At 37.6% G+C, this 17028-nt stretch overlaps 1 protein-coding gene across 2 annotated transcripts; it reads left to right on the top strand.

Moving 5' to 3' along the window:
* On the top strand, positions 10953-16667 carry LOC109849038 (kinesin-like protein KIN-1). 2 transcript variants are annotated; one of them, XM_020418806.1, is made up of 18 exons: positions 10953-11048; positions 11907-12059; positions 12136-12238; positions 12338-12381; positions 13236-13265; positions 13353-13475; positions 13564-13589; positions 13722-13803; positions 13921-13962; positions 14067-14100; positions 14193-14268; positions 15202-15350; positions 15446-15507; positions 15576-15667; positions 15749-15815; positions 15901-15969; positions 16072-16125; positions 16234-16667. In XM_020418806.1, the coding sequence occupies exons 2-18, from the start codon at positions 11946-11948 to the stop codon at positions 16396-16398; spliced, it is 1332 nt and encodes a 443-aa protein (XP_020274395.1). In that variant the 5' UTR covers positions 10953-11048; positions 11907-11945; the 3' UTR covers positions 16399-16667. The 2 variants fall into 2 exon arrangements, with proteins under 2 accessions (XP_020274395.1, XP_020274394.1); XM_020418805.1 differs by having other exon boundaries at positions 16072-16667.

Here is a 17028-nt window from a genome sequence, read left to right on the forward strand (position 1 = left end):
CTGACTGCAACTTGATGCAAAACTCAACCTTTCTCGCAGGAGGTAATCCAGGTATGTCCTGAAAAATATCCTAATACTCTTAGACGACTCTAGTTTCATATAAATTAGCACTCCAATCCCTTAGCATCACCTCCTCGATGTACGCCAAAAATGACTCCGCGAACTGGTTACCCTATGAGGTTTTTACAATAAACTCAGACACATCGGATGCTCGCAAGCTGACTGTTTTAGCAAAACAGTCGATACTAATATGATAGGATGATAGCTAATCCATACCGAGAATGACGTTAAAAAACGACATCCCAAAAATAATCAAATCAATGATAAACGTAGACTCATCAAGACTGATGACACATCTCTTATAGATACTCTCTAATAGGGACACCTCTCGTAAAGGAATAGAGACTGATAATGGTACATCTAAGGGATGTGCTACAAGCTGAAGCCTATCCATGAAGGAATAAGAAATAAAGGAATACGAAGCTCCTGAATCAAACAAGATTCTAGCTGGGAAGGAGTTCACTAAGAAAGTACCTTCCACTTGGCTCCACTCGTACCATGGTCGTGTGGCATGACTGCATAAATCCTATCGGTGGCTGAAGACTGTGGTGCTGAAGGCGGTAGAACATATGTGACTATCTATCCCTAAGGAATCTCCTGGATGGTGTGTATCTAGCCTGTTAGCCCCTCAATCCTTGGAACTATCGGTGGTGCCTTGATCCTCTGCTGCTGGCCATAATCACGGCCCTGCGACAGTTAACCTTAGACTCTGCCTTGCTGGCCTCCTGCTGGTGCACTGTGATAATCCTTCACCCTATGACCGATCTTGCTGTAGTTGTAACATGCACCTTGAATCCTACGCTGTTGTGGTGTTCTAGAGTCATGCTGTGACCCCTTTTTAGAAGGTCCTTGCTGCTGGTGATAAAAATCCTTACCTCGCTGTTAGGATCCTCCAGGTCCTGTAAAAGGTCTCTTGCCCTTGTCTTTGTCATCATGCTATCCTGCCTTAGTACTACTACCTTTCTTGGTCTTCTGAAATATCATAGTCTATGTTTCCTGCAAAATAACGGCGTTAGCTACCTCTCGAACTGAGCGGAATCATCTGGAAACGAGGTAGCAACGAAGGCTTAGACAAAGCCCCATAAGAAACATCTGAGCCTGGCACTCTCCGATCTGCCACATACCCGTGAAGCAAAGTAAACTCATAAATCTGCTCTCATAGTCATCTACGGTCATGTCTCTCTTATCCAGTCTGGATAGCTCTAGCTCTTTCCCGGCCCTTGCTGTGGAAGAGATGTAATGCACATCAAAAAAGTAAAAAATAATCTTCCTAAGTGAGTACCATTCTATGTTCTACGGTGAATTGAAGCCTATACCATCATCCGACATCATCCTTAAGACTGAAAGCTGCCAATCTCCGCTTCTGCACTGAATTACTGTCAAGTAGATCAAGAATATTTCCCGCGTCTTCCTTCCACTTGTGGGCTACTAGTGAGTCTGATGATCCCTAGAATTCTAGTGCCTTCATCTTTTGGTACGCTCAACTAGATGGAGCCAAGTCTTCTACTCTGCAGCTATGTCAGCAACTGGTGGTAGTATAACTCCTGGTGTACCCTCTGGGGACTCCTCTGCGATAGGCATAGCTGGAGTCACTGGTGGTGGCACAACAAGTGGTGGCGCTACTAGTGGGATCTGGTTTGCCACTCGCTCCTCGAGCGCTACTAGCCTAGCTGCTATAGGGGCCTTGAGGTCAATCATATACTGCAGAACCTATTACAGCTCACATGGAGCCTGCTGCTGCTCGGGTTGAGCCTGCTGCTGCTCAGGCTCTGGCTCATCTTGCCTAACTCTTTGTGTATGGGATCCTCTCCGTCCACGGCCTCGTCCGACCATCTATACATTTTAGGAAGAGAGTTTATAAGACACAGTAATGAGACCTCAGGCAAAAGGTATAAATATAACTCATAACAATAAGAAATATGTGTCACATATCTTTCACGCAAATACTTTATAATCAAAGAATAATAGTTGTCATAAAAAAATTCTAAAATTTTTGAGATATACGTAATACGTCCTCGCTCATTCTAGGAATTCCTAGCGGACTCAATACATAAATCCTAAGTAACTCTATTCTAGCTTCACGACTCGACACAGGATGATCCTAAGGATGTTGGAACCTAGCTCTAATACCAACTGTGACGTCACCGTTTTCACATATGGCTACAGTCTAAGGTGAACCTAAAGATATCAAACCTTCCATACACTCACACTCTGCAACAACATGTTTCATCATCATAGTAATATCTCTCTAGTAAAATTAACAACAAGTGTAGGTACAAAACAAGCAAAATATGGGAAACAAATGCATTAGACATGATATAGAAAGTGATATCTAATAAATATAATCAAGTATCAACTGAATAAACTGTATACAACTAAAGTCTAAAATAAATGTGAAGTATCTTAATATGAGACAACTGAAAATAAACTAAGGCACACAGCCTTTACAAGATGAAGTACAACACTCTAAATATCTGGAAGAAAATATCAACTATGGTGGAGTCTTATCTACTAATAATATGTGACAGTGATTATGCTTGAAGTCCGCGATCCTACGGCTCTCCGAAACTCTGAACTGCTGTCTGAAAAGAATTAAAAAATAAAAAGAGCGTCAAAGCACTAGAGCAATATTATCTCCATCCGCCCCTAGGGGAAGGGCTACTAGGTGTGATGGAGGCTCTATCTATGAAACATAGTCTACCTACATCATTTACCCTGTATGTAAATAGAATTAATATTTAAAAACCTACAACATGAGTCGTAGTACGTCGAGCGAAATAATCCAAATAAGGAAACCTTCATGTATATACCATATGTCTTAAATTATAGATAACTAAATATCAATACCGAACTAAGAATAAACAATCTAAATAGAATTAATAATTAGAAATTATGCTTGAAGTCCGCGATCCTACGGCTCTCCGAAACTCTGAACTGCTGTCTGAAAAGAATTAAAAAATAAAAAGAGCGTCAAAGCACTAGAGCAATATTATCTCCATCCGCCCCTAGGGGAAGGGCTACTAGGTGTGATGGAGGCTCTATCTATGAAACATAGTCTACCTACATCATTTACCCTGTATGTAAATAGAATTAATATTTAAAAACCTACAACATGAGTCGTAGTACGTCGAGCGAAATAATCCAAATAAGGAAACCTTCATGTATATACCATATGTCTTAAATTATAGATAACTAAATATCAATACCGAACTAAGAATAAACAATCTAAATAGAATTAATAATTAGAAACTCACAACACGAAACTAGTACGTCGAGTAAAATAATCCAAACAAGGAAACCATCATGTATATACCATATCTCTTAAATTGTGAATCACTAATTATCAATTCCAAACTAGGAATAAAGAAAAGCAATACAAGGAATCAAAGTCAGCATAATATTAGACCAAAAATATCTTTTACTATACCTTGGAAGATAATATAAACAATAGTATATAATACCGCGTACCCACAAGAGTAAAGTACCTCGGTCATATATAACTCAGCAATGAGTCATGTTCATAATGGCGTCCACCAAGACTCAGGCTATCAGATAATTATACAATGCAAATCCTTACAAAGTTTATAATACATCACATTATCGTGCAAGACGGACTACTAAATTAGCATCCTAATAGTGTACACGGCTCATTAGTCTTATCGCATCAACGTGCGGGACGGACTACCAAATTATGGCATCCTAGGTATATGGCTCATAAAAGCCTCATCATATCTACACGCGGGAAGGATTACTAGATTAAGCATCCTAAAACCCGACTCAATGGCCTGTACTAATGGTATATCGACGCACTATCCCAAGTAGTATTGAGCGGTGTTCATCAACGATATCCATACATGTATATAATGTTTAAATAACCCATATCCCTAGTGTGGTTGAAAACAATACCTATAATAATCCTCTCCAGGATATCTGTGTGTGTTCTATAGTACTATTCATGTATGCTCATGATTGTACGTGTGTCATCGTGCGGCTCGAATATCGTACTCACGGTCAAACGATGCAAAAACAACCACTCAAAAACAAAGAGAAAACAAGTCGGTCGACCGCCCTTAGAGCGTTAGTCGACCAAAAGCAACCGTAGTCTCACCGGTCGACCGGCTAGTCTTGGTCAGTCGACCGGTCAGAGAGGAAAACACAAGTTTAGGTTTATGATATTTTGTATTTTGTAACTTTATTTAAAAACTTATTTTTATCAACATGAGGCATATAACAAGATTAACTCTTTCATAATTACTTAACAGGAATTAAGTCATCATGATATAAACACTTGAATTAAACTAATTAAGGTTTAACATCCTAATTAATCAAAATTTCTAAAATAACCTAATTTATAAATATGGTTAATTAAACATGATAAATTCTAAACATTAAACAGAGATAATTTCGTTTAAACATGCTCAATCACTTAGGTATCATCAACCTAGTTTTTAGACCTCTTTAGTTAGCAAAAAAACTAAAATAATTATTAAACTAGGGTTTAAACATAATTTAAACATGATTAATAAGTTAAAAAAATTTAAATACAACCCTAATGATCATGATCATCAAACAAATATAAACAACAACTACAACTATAGATTTTCACATTAGTTTAAAGATTAACATCATAAACTAAGATTTTAAAACATCAGGTTAAGCTTAAACATGATATTCATCAATTAAACATATTAAATCTTGAATTAACTACAGAGAGAGGTTTGGAGGAAGATGATCTTGCGTCAAACGTCGTGTTGAACTCCTGAACGCGTGCGTGCAAGATCCCTCTTCACCAAAGTCGCAAAATCCCGCATTCCTCTCGACAAATGCCTCAAGAACTCTCCCAAATCTCACAAATTATGATTAGGATTTGAGAGAGAGTAAGAGGGGCTGCTAGGGTTTGGAATACTGATAAAAAGATGTGTTTTTCGTGTGTAAACATGTATAGATTTTCACATTAGTTTAAAGATTAACATCATAAACTAAGATTTTAAAACATCAGGTTAAGCTTAAACATGAGATTCATCAATTAAACATATTAAATCTTGAATAACTATAGAGAGAGGTTTGGAGGAAGATGATCTTGCATCAAATGTCGTGTTGAACTCCTGAACGCGTGCGTGAAAGATCCCTCTTCACCAAAGTCGCAAAATCCCGCATTTCTCTCGACAAATGCCTCAAGAACTCTCCCAAATCTCACAAATTATGATTAGTATTTGAGAGAGAGGAAGAGGAGCTGCTAGGGTTTGGAATACTGATAAAAAGATATGTTTTTCATGTGTAAACATGTATATATATAACTACAAACCCGAATCAAAACAGCCCCAAACCCGAAATAGGAAACCTAGTCAGACTAAAAAAAATATTCTTTAGTATTTTAGCTATAACTTTCACGACTAACCTCAGTATAAGGTGATTTAAGATGCGTTAGAAAGCTATTGAAGATACCTACAACATTCATCTTTAGAGTTTTTCTAGATTCAAACTGTATCGGTGTGTAATGAATATATACTCTTAACAGATTAATTTTTAGATTTCTTCTTCGTACATGTTTAACCTTTGTATACTCTCATATATACTCTTAATTGATCTCACATCAATTTTTAGCATAATCATTCATCCATAAATGATATTCATCATAATTAGAGCTCATTTATTAATAAAATTTATACTATTTTCCAAAATTCACGGGGTTTTACATAAATTTTTGTTTTCACTTGTTTTGAGAACAAATCATTTATTTGCACTTACTTTGTGAAACACGTTGTAATACAAAAATACACTTAGAGGAGTGGTTGGAAGAAGAACGTGGTCAATTCCAAGAGGTGTGACTTGGTTATAAAAGCTTAGGGAGAGGTAGTAATTCCAAGCACTTGAGAAAGGTGACACGGGTTGGCCAAGACTTAGAGGAGTGTATTGTGTGATTGTTAATGTGTTATTTATAAAGGTTTTTGGTGAGCATTGAAAACTAATTATGTAGTTATTTGTGTAGATTAGTGGAAAATCTCCTCGAGGTGAGGAGCGGGGATATAGGTTGAGAGTTGACCGAACTCCACGATCATATTGCTTATTTGTGTTTAGCATTGACGTACTTATATCTTGCGCTTGTTGTTTATATCACCTATTATCGTATTGTTTATTACTGCTTATCCTTGCATATAATTTATTGTATATCATATTTGCTAGGAAATTAATTAATAATTTTTATTTGGCATCAATATCGGATTAGATTAGTAATTATCCTATTCACCCACCTCTAGGATACTTTCATTTGGTATCAGATCTTGGTGCTCTTGATTTGTGACTTAACTGCCTAGAGTTAAAGATCCAAGCTTTTATATCTTGCTAATCTAGTTTTTTGATTATTTTTGCTTACATAATTATCATGGACATGCACGGTGCACCTAGTTTAGGTTATACTATTAATATTGCTCCAAAATTCAATAATTTTCCTTATGCTCAATGATGTGTTAGATTTAAACTTTTTGTTAGATCTAAATATTTTGATTTATGGGAAATAATTGATTATGCTTATATTGTACCCAATTTAGAGAAATCCAACTCGAGTAATAATGATAAAAGAATGTTTATAATGAACAAGCATTTTGTTAGAACTTTTGCTTGAAGCTTTCAATTCATCCATTTCTAACAAGATTGTCTCTTTTGATAGTGCTTACAAATTGTGAAAATTTATAGAAGCACATCAAGGAAACTTGGAGGAGATCCGACGTATTTTGGCGGATTCCCCTTTAAGTGCAATTGGATCTTCGTCATGCACACGACCACTAGGCGATGGCCCTAGTGAGGTATGCGTATGCGAGTTCGAATCCGAATGTGATTTATCTATAAATAAACTCACTTGTGCATATAAACATTTAATGCATGCCTATAACAAATTGCATCATAATTTTATAGATTTAAGAAGTAAGCATGTAAGCTTAAAATCCAACCATGATATGCTAGCTTCTAAATTTGATACTATTGCTAAAGAGAATGTGATCAATTGTAGGAAGTTGGTGAAATCCTTTGGAGAAAGGTTTATTGTTAACCTACCGAAAGAAAGTTCTCCCTAAATTTATCGGCTGAAGCTACAGGGAGATGAGCGTTTCTCTAGAGGTGTATTGTTAACCTAATGAGTGACATTTGAGGTGATTGTTTCTAGTAGAATTCATTTGGTTTGGACCCAACATGAGTTGGTTTTTCCTAGAGTTCATTGATGTGGAATCTAGGAGGGCGTCGGTTGTCGACGATTAGTGAACAAAGGTTTAGCGTTCACTTGTCACCTACTGGGGGTAGGAGTTTTTGGCTTTGAACTCCTTGAACTCATTGAATTATGACCACCAATGATGCTTGTTGTCATAGTGATGGTGTTCTACCCCTGTGCTCCTTTGGGAATCTAGGGTTCGACATAGGTTTTTCGTTAACTTGACGAAAGGGAGACTACGCTATCTGATTGTTCACACCCTAACTCTCTGAGCAATAATGGCTGATCTTATTATTAGAGGCTTAATGCCAACATGCCGAAGAGTAGAGGGGCCACTCCATAGTCTTTTGATGGAGACGTGGGGCATATGATGAGGAGTAGGTCATCATTTTGCTATGTGTATGGCTCAAACCTCAAGGGACTTTGTAATCCACATCACTAAAGGCTTATTGTTAACTTAGTGATGTAGGAAGAGTGGAGAGTTTGCTTAGTACTCCTTGGAGGAACCTCTCGGAATTCATTGGTCTGAAATTCTAGAATGAAAGTTCTAAGAAAGTCTGGTTGACCAAACTTTGTCACTTGATATGTTATTGTAAGAGGTTTAATGTTAACATGACAATCATGTGTCTAATTTTTAACACCCGAGTGTGACATGTGATGCTATCGGGATGGTTTCCTGAGGTATATTGGTGTGGAACCCCGGTGTTGCTAACATATGGCTAACAGAGGTGACAATTAACATGTCGCGCATCTTGAAATCATTTTGTCACTTTGGAAAGTGACTAATTGCTAGAGGTTTAGAGTTATCTTTGCAGTAGAAGTGATCTAGACTCAACAAGTGATTCCTACAATTGCCTTGGATGTTATGATCATGTTGGTCGAAACGAGTTTGGGCTTGATGACCTTATTTTCTGTTGGAGCCACTGGCAGTTCAAGGGTAATATTTTTTTAAGGTATTTGCTGTTGATAGATACCCCCGTGTTGATCGACTAAGGGATAAGCCCTATTCGAGTTGATGGTATCTGCAATGTGTGGACCCTCCTATTTCCTATGGAATTTGTCCGGCGACTTGTGTGCCGTGAACATGTAATGATGGACTGTCACTCAACACATCGTTTGGTTTAATCCAATGCCAAAAATGACTAGTCAATGTTACACTTAGTCCTCAAGATCCATCATTTTAAGCATTCAATCCATCAATTAATATCCAATAAGAGACTAAATCTTGAGGTATAACAATCACCCCACCTTAATTACGTGACATCCTCATCACAGTATTCACAATTGGTCTGTCCTACTATCGCCACTAGGCCATGCTGACTCTAGAGGTGGCTCCTATAGGCTTCTACAGGTGTCTTCCACCACATTCATGTAATATAGCACTTAGTTTGCTATGGCACTTGGATCAACATTTTTGACTGGCTAACTGCTCTGATACTAATTGTCATGCTCGGGCCTACGAGCCTATTGCCATGATGTAAGTCCTCGGATCCACATAATGCAACACATGATTTGGCTCAATCCATTACCAAAATTGGCTAGTCAATGATTCACTTAGCCCACAAGACCCATCATTTTAACCACTCAATCCCTAAATCAATATCTGATGTGGGACTAATTCTTTGGGTATCACAATATTGTTAAAGTCTAAGACTTAGTCCCATCAGATATTGATTGAGTGAATGAATGGTTTATAATGTTAAGTCCAAAGAGTCAAGTGCAATATCGACCAATTAATTTTGACAGCAGATTTTGCCAAATAATGCACAGCAAGCAATGGGTCCATAGCTTACATAATGCAAATAGGCTCACAGGCATGAGGTTATATAAATAGTACTAGAGTAGTTAGGCAATCGAAAATGTGGAGCTAAGTACTATATACGAATAAGTGCTATATTACATGAGTATGGTGGGGACTACCTCTAGAAGCCTGTAGGAGCTACCTTTAGGGTCAACATTCCCTAGTGATGATACTGGGATAGACCAATTGTCATGCTGTGATGAGAATGTCACATGATTAAGGTGGGGTGATTATGATACCCCCACGATTTAGTCCCATACCGGATATCAATTGAGTGATTGAATGGTTAAAATGATGGGTCTTGAGGTCCAAGTGTAATATTGACAGTCAATTTCGGTAGTAGATTGAGTCAAACCCTTTGTTGCATTCCGTGGTTCCTACAGCTTACCTTACGCCAATGGACTCGTGGGCCCGGGGCTTAACAAATAGTTTTTAACCAGTTAGTTAATTGAAAATGTGGAGCTAAGTGCTATACTGGACTAAGTGCTACACTGCATGAGTATGGTGGGAGAGACCACTAATTGGCAAGCCACGATGAGAACATCGCGTAATTAAGGTTGGGTGATTGTGATACTCCAAGATTTAGCCCCACATCGGATATTGATCGAGTGATTTAATAGTTAAAATAAAGGGTCTTGAGGGCCAAGTGTAACACTGACTAGTCAATTTTGATAGTGGATTGAGTCAAACCACTATTAACTTCAGAAGGCGAGGAGCGGGTTTCGAAGAAGGCGAGGAGCGGGTTTCGAAGAAGACGAGTCGTGGCGGCGGTCTTCGACGAAGACGACGAAGTCGAAGATGAAGTCGAGGATGAAGTCGAGGATGACGATCTAAAGGGTTCGCCAAAGAAGAAGGCGACGAGCAGCGGCGGTCTTGAGGGGAGGACGACGAGCTGCAGCGGTCTTCGAGGAAGACGACGAAGACGAAGACGAAGTCGACGAACGAGATGGCTAAAGAGTTGTCGTCGGCGTCGAAGGAAGAGGGTTCCGAAAGGGGGAGAGTTTCAAACTCTTTGACGGAGGTTTGGGGGTTTCGGTAACAACGCTGCTCAGAAAATGACGGTGGGGCATTACTTTTTTAGTTTTAAATTGCCAAGGGTAATTTGGGGATATTTTTTTGGGTTGTGGGTCTGTATACTATTTGGGGGCTTTGTTGCATTTTTTTCTGTATAAGGGTTTTCCAGTAATGCTTCTTGGGCTGGGGGTGGGGATGCATAGCCAAATTTAATTTGATTCCCCCAAGCAATTTTCCCTTAAAAGAAAGAAGAAGAGAAGCATCTCAAAGAGACGAAAGAGTAAGTCTTCATGTAGGATTTTTGTTTAAGCCCAAGTTAATAGGTAAACAACCCTACTGAAGAAAAGAAATTGTCTTTCAATTCTAATTGACCCCCTAGCTACATTATGCACATATTTGCCCCTAAAACTATAATAACACAAAACTTACAATTCTACAGAAGAAGACAATGTCATACACTTAAATTGACGAGAATCATGGTCTTCGAGGAAGACGACGAAGACGAAGACGAAGTCGACGAACGAGACGGCTAAAGAGTTGTCGTCATCGTCGGAGGAAGAGGGTTCCGGAAGGGGCGAGAGTTTCAAACTCTTTGACGGAGGGTTGGGGGTTTCGGTAACAGCGCTTAGAAAATGACGGTGGGGCATTACTTTTTCAGATTTAAATTGCCAAGAGTAATTTGGGGATATTTTTTTGGGTTGTGGGTCTGTATACTATTTGGGGGCTTTGTTGCATCTTTTTTTTTTGTATAAGGGTTTTCCGGTAATGCTTCTTGGGCTGGGGGTGGGGATGCATAACCGAATTTAATTTTGTTCCCCCAAGCAATTTTCCCAAATTTTTGTTGATGCTACTCCCCCGCTCGCTTGCTAGCTCCTATATATAGTCGCCTCCACCACTTTCATTTTCAAAACTTCGCCCCTCCAATTCTAGTGACGAGGAGAACTTTTGAGGAGCTCTGAGAGAAAATTTCAGGTAAAAGTTACACCCTTCACCCTTCGATCTGGCTCTGTCATTTGTGAATTAGATCTAGAATTTTCTTTTCTGAAGCGTTAATTGTTCGAATTTATAATTCCTTTCCTGTAATCATGATTTTTCTCCATATCCGTAATTTTTTATGATGAACTTCTCTTGATCTGTGAAAAGTATCTCAATCTATGCTTTAGTTTTTCTTACTGGTTTTTTCTTTTTCTCCTAAATTGCTCGAATTTTTGTCCTAATTTGATCGGATTTCTCACTTGTAAAACTTCGATCTAGCTCTTTGATTTGTGGATTCGATCTGGAATTTTCTTTCCTGTAGCGTTAATTGCTAGAATTTCTAATTCCCTTGCTGGATCCTAAATTTTTCCCCCTTCCTTTTTGATTAATTTTCATGATAAGTTTCCCTTGATTTGGCGATGAGTATCTCACAGGTGCAATTTTGTTTTGATGCACAAATCGATATCTACTTTTTTTATCAAGAATTTTTTTGCATGTTTCTTCAGAATTTCTTTAAACTGTGAAAACGATCTTCATCTATCCTCCAGTTTTTTGCTTCAAAAAAAATTAAAAAAAAAAATCTATCCTCTAGTTTTCTTACTGATTTCCCCCCCTATTATCTCTCGTAATTTGAATGGACTCTCTTAAATACGAACTCATGGTCTTAAACTATGAAAAGACTGATTCATTTTAATTTATGAAGGGAATTTGTGATTCTTTGTTACCTTTGCTTAATTTGTAGAATTTTTCATGGATAGAACAGCTTTAAAACTAGATCTGATATTATCAGTTTATTTCTTCTTAGATTTGTTTATGAACATGTACGATTCTTACTGCTCTTAAATTCTACTGTAGATTTGTGGGAAGGATTGGGTCTTATTCAGAGCATAAAGGATGTCAAATGTTAAGGTTTGTGTGCGATTTAGACCTCTGTCCTCAAGGGAGAGAAGAATCTGCGGAGATGATATATGCTTCGATCGTTTAGATGAAGAGTCATTTGTATTCAAGGTTCACCTTTTTAAAGCTTATCACTTTCTTATTTGTTTCAGAATATCTTATGTTTATAAGGGTTTAATGCTGACAGGATGAGAAAGGAGAAGATACTACATTTTGTTTTGACAGGGTTTTCTATCAGGATGCCAAACAGAGGGATCTCTATGAGTTTCTAGCTATGTCTATAGTTCAAGGTTGCGTCACTTTTTAACAACTATAGAAGGATTTGTATATACCTTTGCTTGCTTTTTTTCCACTGCTCCTTACAAGTTATTAACTGTTTTCAAAAACAGACACTGTGAATGGGATTAACGGGACCATCATCACTTATGGACAGGTGAGTGCAATAGTTAAGCTGACATTTTTTCTGATTAGGTTTCCTTTTAAATGCAAATATTTACTGCCATAGAATTATACATGGAGACATGTTGGATTTGAATTTGCATGTCTTATATGCTTCAATTGGTTCTTTTGCGCAAAGAAAAAAAAATTGATACGAATCATGTAACTGTGGTCTTCCATAATCAGAATTACACATTGTTTCTTTATCATCAGAAAAGGGATAGACACAACAGGATTATTTTTATTTAGAAGGAATCAATCAATTTTCATGTAATAACATGTTCTTACATTTTGAACAAATCTATGGGCCTTTTTATATATGATTTCGTGATGCTTGTTGTTATTGTGAAGCTGTGTTTGCAGACACTTACATTGTGAAGCGGTGTCATGACAGACATGCTTATCATATGTATATCTAGATTTTGGCACATGTAGGTGTTTCATGTCCATGCCAGTATACCATGTCCTGCGACATATTATAAAGTGATACTCAAGGAAATATGTAAATAAATGGACTTCTATTAAAATTGATAGCAAATCTTCAATTTATGACATCTTGACGAAACTATGACATCTTGAATGATCTGTCTGTTATGTGTTCTTTCTTCTTACTTCTGATTACTGCCTTAGTGCCTTCTAATAACGGGCGATTATCTTATTTGTAATGTATAATAGAGAGCATTTAAAGCACTCATGATTTCTATTCCTTATCAATTTTATGAATGCATTTCACTGTTCTCTGCTGCAATCTTTTATTTCTCATGTAATAGTACATTTCTGGAGCTGTTCTTATTTAAATGCCATTTGACCCATTTTACCTGTGATCGTTGCATATGAACTTTGGAGCAGACTGGAGCAGGAAAGACGTACAGCTTGGAGGTCAATTAAAACGCTCTTACTTAGTTGTTTTCAAACCCATTAATTACTGCTTGTTGTTTGTATTTCTGACACTCATATCTTGAACAGGGCCCGGGTATTTTAGAGTTTGATGAATGCCGTAAAGGGCTGTTGCCACGAGTCATAGATGGACTTTTTGAATGTCTAAAATCTTCTACCGATATGTCTGCACACACCATTAAAATTTCCATGGTATTAGAAACCCTATCCTAGGTTTCTGGTTCTTATCTTTCTTGGAGCTTCCTTTTTGTTTGTTACTGATGTTCTGTTGCTGTTTTAGGTGGAGATCTATATGGAGAGAGTAAGGTTTGTAGCTGCTTCAAAATTTGTAATTCTATATAACAACAAACAAACGACAAGAATCCAATGAATTCACACTTTCACATTAATATATGCTTCAACATGGAGTAGAAATGAACTAATTAGTTTGTACTTTAGGGATCTTTTGGATGTATCAAAAGACAACCTGCAAATCAGGGAGGGGAAAGGCCAAGGAATTTATCTTTCTGGGGCAACTGAGGCAAGCTCCAAATTTATAAATTATATATCTCTTCAGAAATGAATCTTTCCTCCACTTATCTTCCAGTTTCAAACTTAAATGAGCACCAGTAGCATTATTTGTGCACTTCTCTTTCAGGTTTCTATTTCAGACCTCACAGAAGCCATAGCCTTGATTAATGTAAGATTTGCAGTTAATGTTTGAAATCAATCTCAACTGTCAGTCTCTCTTTTTATGAAATGTGCAGTTATTATTGGCTAACTAATTTGTAAATAATAATGCAGCGTGGAATTGCTAATAAAGCAGTTGGATCTACACGTATCCTGAGTTGTTTCTTTTATACTTGTTTTCCCTTTTTTATCATTCAGCATCCGTTTCATGTATTTTTTTGGAGACCTTAACATAGACAGAAATGAACGTGACAAGTAGCAGAAGCCACTGTCTTTATACATTGTCAGTTCAGTATGAATCTGCAGTTGATGGGAAGTAAGTTTTTGAACTTTACTAGTTCAGCTCGTTACAAGTTTGTTTTGAACTTTACTAGTTCAGCTCGTTACAAGTTTGCATCTTGCTAGGAGACTAGAAATCCTGAAGCAGATATTAGTTAAAGTATGTGGTTTTTCCCAAATAATTGGGGTTGGCTACTGAAACCTTTTTCTCCACTAATTCCCGCTAGGTTTACCTGAATTAGTAAATTAATGACTATTGGATCCTTATTGACATGTAATTTCGATGAAAGGAGAAGAAGTGGCGGAGCCACATGGGGCTTGCCCTGGGCAGCTGCCCAGGGCAAGAAAGTGAAATCGGGGAGCCCTGTTGTCGACTTCTGGAGGCCCGTCGTCGACTTTGACGAGGGGAGTCCCTCGACGGCCGAGCTCGAGGAGCTTCTCCTCGCTTCCCCGCTCAAAGCTAGGTTTTGTGCCGATTCCGACGACGGAGGAGCAAGAGGACGAGGCATCTCCTTCGCCGATGTTTGCACTTTGGGATTCATCGCCAGCCAGGATTATTTTTTCGCCCAAGGCAAAAAAAAAAAATTCTGGCTACGGCACTAAGAAAAGTGATTTATCTTTCTTAACGAGTAATTCCTTAATGAGTACATAGTCGAGAGCTAAACATATAAATGTAGAAATCTCCCATTAATGCTGAAGAAGAATTTGTTGGATACGGTCCTAGCTGAAATATCTGTTATCTACAAATTTGGATAGCTCTCATCTTGTTTTCTTCATTTCTTGAACTGACACTAAAAACTGTGTATGTGATGAGGGTAAATTTCTGAGACTATATATATCTCTTAGGATTGTATTACTGTTTGTGATCAATGTGACATCAGGAAGACTTGTGCTCCTAGACTATAATACACTTTCTGCTTTAAATTACTATAAGGGAAGGTATATTAAAAATTTACAATGACATTGCCAGGGTAAAGTCTGGAAAACTTATGCTTGTGGACTTAGCTGGTTCCGAGAAAGTTGAGAAAACTGGTGCTGAGGGTAAAGTCCTTGAAGAAGCAAAAACCATTAACAAATCCCTCTCAGCTCTTGGGAATGTAATCAATGCTTTGACAACTGGTAAGAAGAACACAGAAAATTAAACTAATACTTGTTAAAAAAAATTATTTATGTTAGTGAGGAATGATGAAGACGTCCTAATTTTATGGCTTTAGGTAAAAGGAGTCATATACCTTACCGCAGTTCTAAGCTTACTCGCATTCTTGAGGATTCATTGGTTAGTAATTCTTTACTTCAGATTCACCAGATTCTTAGTGGTCCCATATGTGTTGCAAACTGCTACAGGGTGGGAATTCTAGAACTGCACTGCTTTGCTGCTGCTCTCCTAGTTCATCCAATACTTTAGAAAGCATGTCTACTCTCCGCTTCGGAACTAGGCATGTCTTTTTCACAAAACATGTAAATCTAATTTCATGATCTAAAGATACCGACGTAATTAGTTTTTGGAAATTTTCCAGAGCAAAGCTGATAAAGCCACAACGACAAGAGGAAATATTTGAGGAGGTTTCTAATGGAATATCACAGGTCTATTTCCTTGATGTTAGCTGTCATCTTTGTTTTCATTTGTGCATTTTGTATCTTAGCCATTCTCGCTTCTGTGACTTTGCAGGAAGAAGATTTGGTAGATGCTGATCTTAGCACGGCACAGGGAACTATCCCTCAGTTGGAAATACAGCAGGTTTATCTAGTTAATCTTGGCATCACTAGATGCAGTGCATCAACATATATACATTCTATATGTAGAAAACCATGATATGTGACTCATGCAAACCTGTTTCAGGTTATCCTTGATCCTGTCTCATTGCATCAGACTTTTAAAGAACTCAGAAATGAGGTGTCGAAGCTAATCTTTAAATACTGCAAACGTATATGGCATTCTAAATTTTCTGTCTACATTGATGTATGTTGTCTGCTGCATGTATTATATCCTGGGCCATTGCAGATGATAAGGATGAATGAAGCACTGCGGGGCATACTCCAAACTCAAAGACGTACACTTGAAACTGGAAGAACTACTCTCCAGTGGCTTCAGGGTATTAATTCTGCAGCTTTCATAGTTTGCATCTTTGTTATTCTTAACATGGCTAAAGTATTTCTTTTGCACTGAAGTCAATGAACACCGGTCTGGTATACTATTCAATCTTACTACTGTTACTTGCTAAACATTTTGGATAGACACTTACCATAGGAAAATACGTAGCTTTTTTGCTATAGGAAAGAAATAGTGTAAGGTGATGGTTTTCTTCTTCTTCGTCTTCTTTTCTGTGCGTGGCTCACTGTATTTTAGAATTTGGAGGAGGAAAAATAGGCTGTTGTACCCCAAGTTTCTTTATGAATGTTGATTTTTTAACAATGGCTATGAGAGATGTGACTTGCTCCGTTAAAAGACTGTTAGCGTCAAGTTTGTAGATTTCACAGAATTTTGCATTTCTTTTTTTTTCGCCTTAATTTTCTTTTTCTTTTGATGATGATTTTTGCAAGAAGTTTGATATGAGGTAAAAACACTTTGTTTATTATTAAGTAGTTGTGATTATTTAGTATGTGAACAGTATGTTGTAAATACGTTAGCGGCTATTCTGTGAAATACAGGACGTTGAATGCCTTTGTCCTCCACTGAATGCTTGTGCTCCTACGAACTGATTGCTTTTTAGTTTTTAACATGGATTGTTTGATCTGATCGATTGATTAGAAAACTTGTTGTATTATTAGATGATAATAGGAAGAGAAGCAAAAGAAA

This window comes from Asparagus officinalis, chromosome 7, assembly GCF_001876935.1.
Source record: "Asparagus officinalis chromosome 7, Aspof.V1, whole genome shotgun sequence".
NCBI classification, from domain to species: Eukaryota; Viridiplantae; Streptophyta; class Magnoliopsida; order Asparagales; family Asparagaceae; genus Asparagus; species Asparagus officinalis.

What these genes read in the sequence shown, in the direction of transcription:
- LOC109849038 (XM_020418805.1), top strand. Translation starts at nt 11,946, where the DNA reads ATGTCAAATGTTAAGGTTTGTGTGCGATTTAGACCTCTGTCCTCAAGG. An exon ending in AATCAATGCTTTGACAACTG is followed by an intron (nt 15,351 to 15,445) that starts GTAAGAAGAACA and finishes TTATGGCTTTAG; the next exon opens with GTAAAAGGAGTCATATACCT. An exon ending in ACTCTCCGCTTCGGAACTAG is followed by an intron (nt 15,668 to 15,748) that starts GCATGTCTTTTT and finishes GAAATTTTCCAG; the next exon opens with AGCAAAGCTGATAAAGCCAC.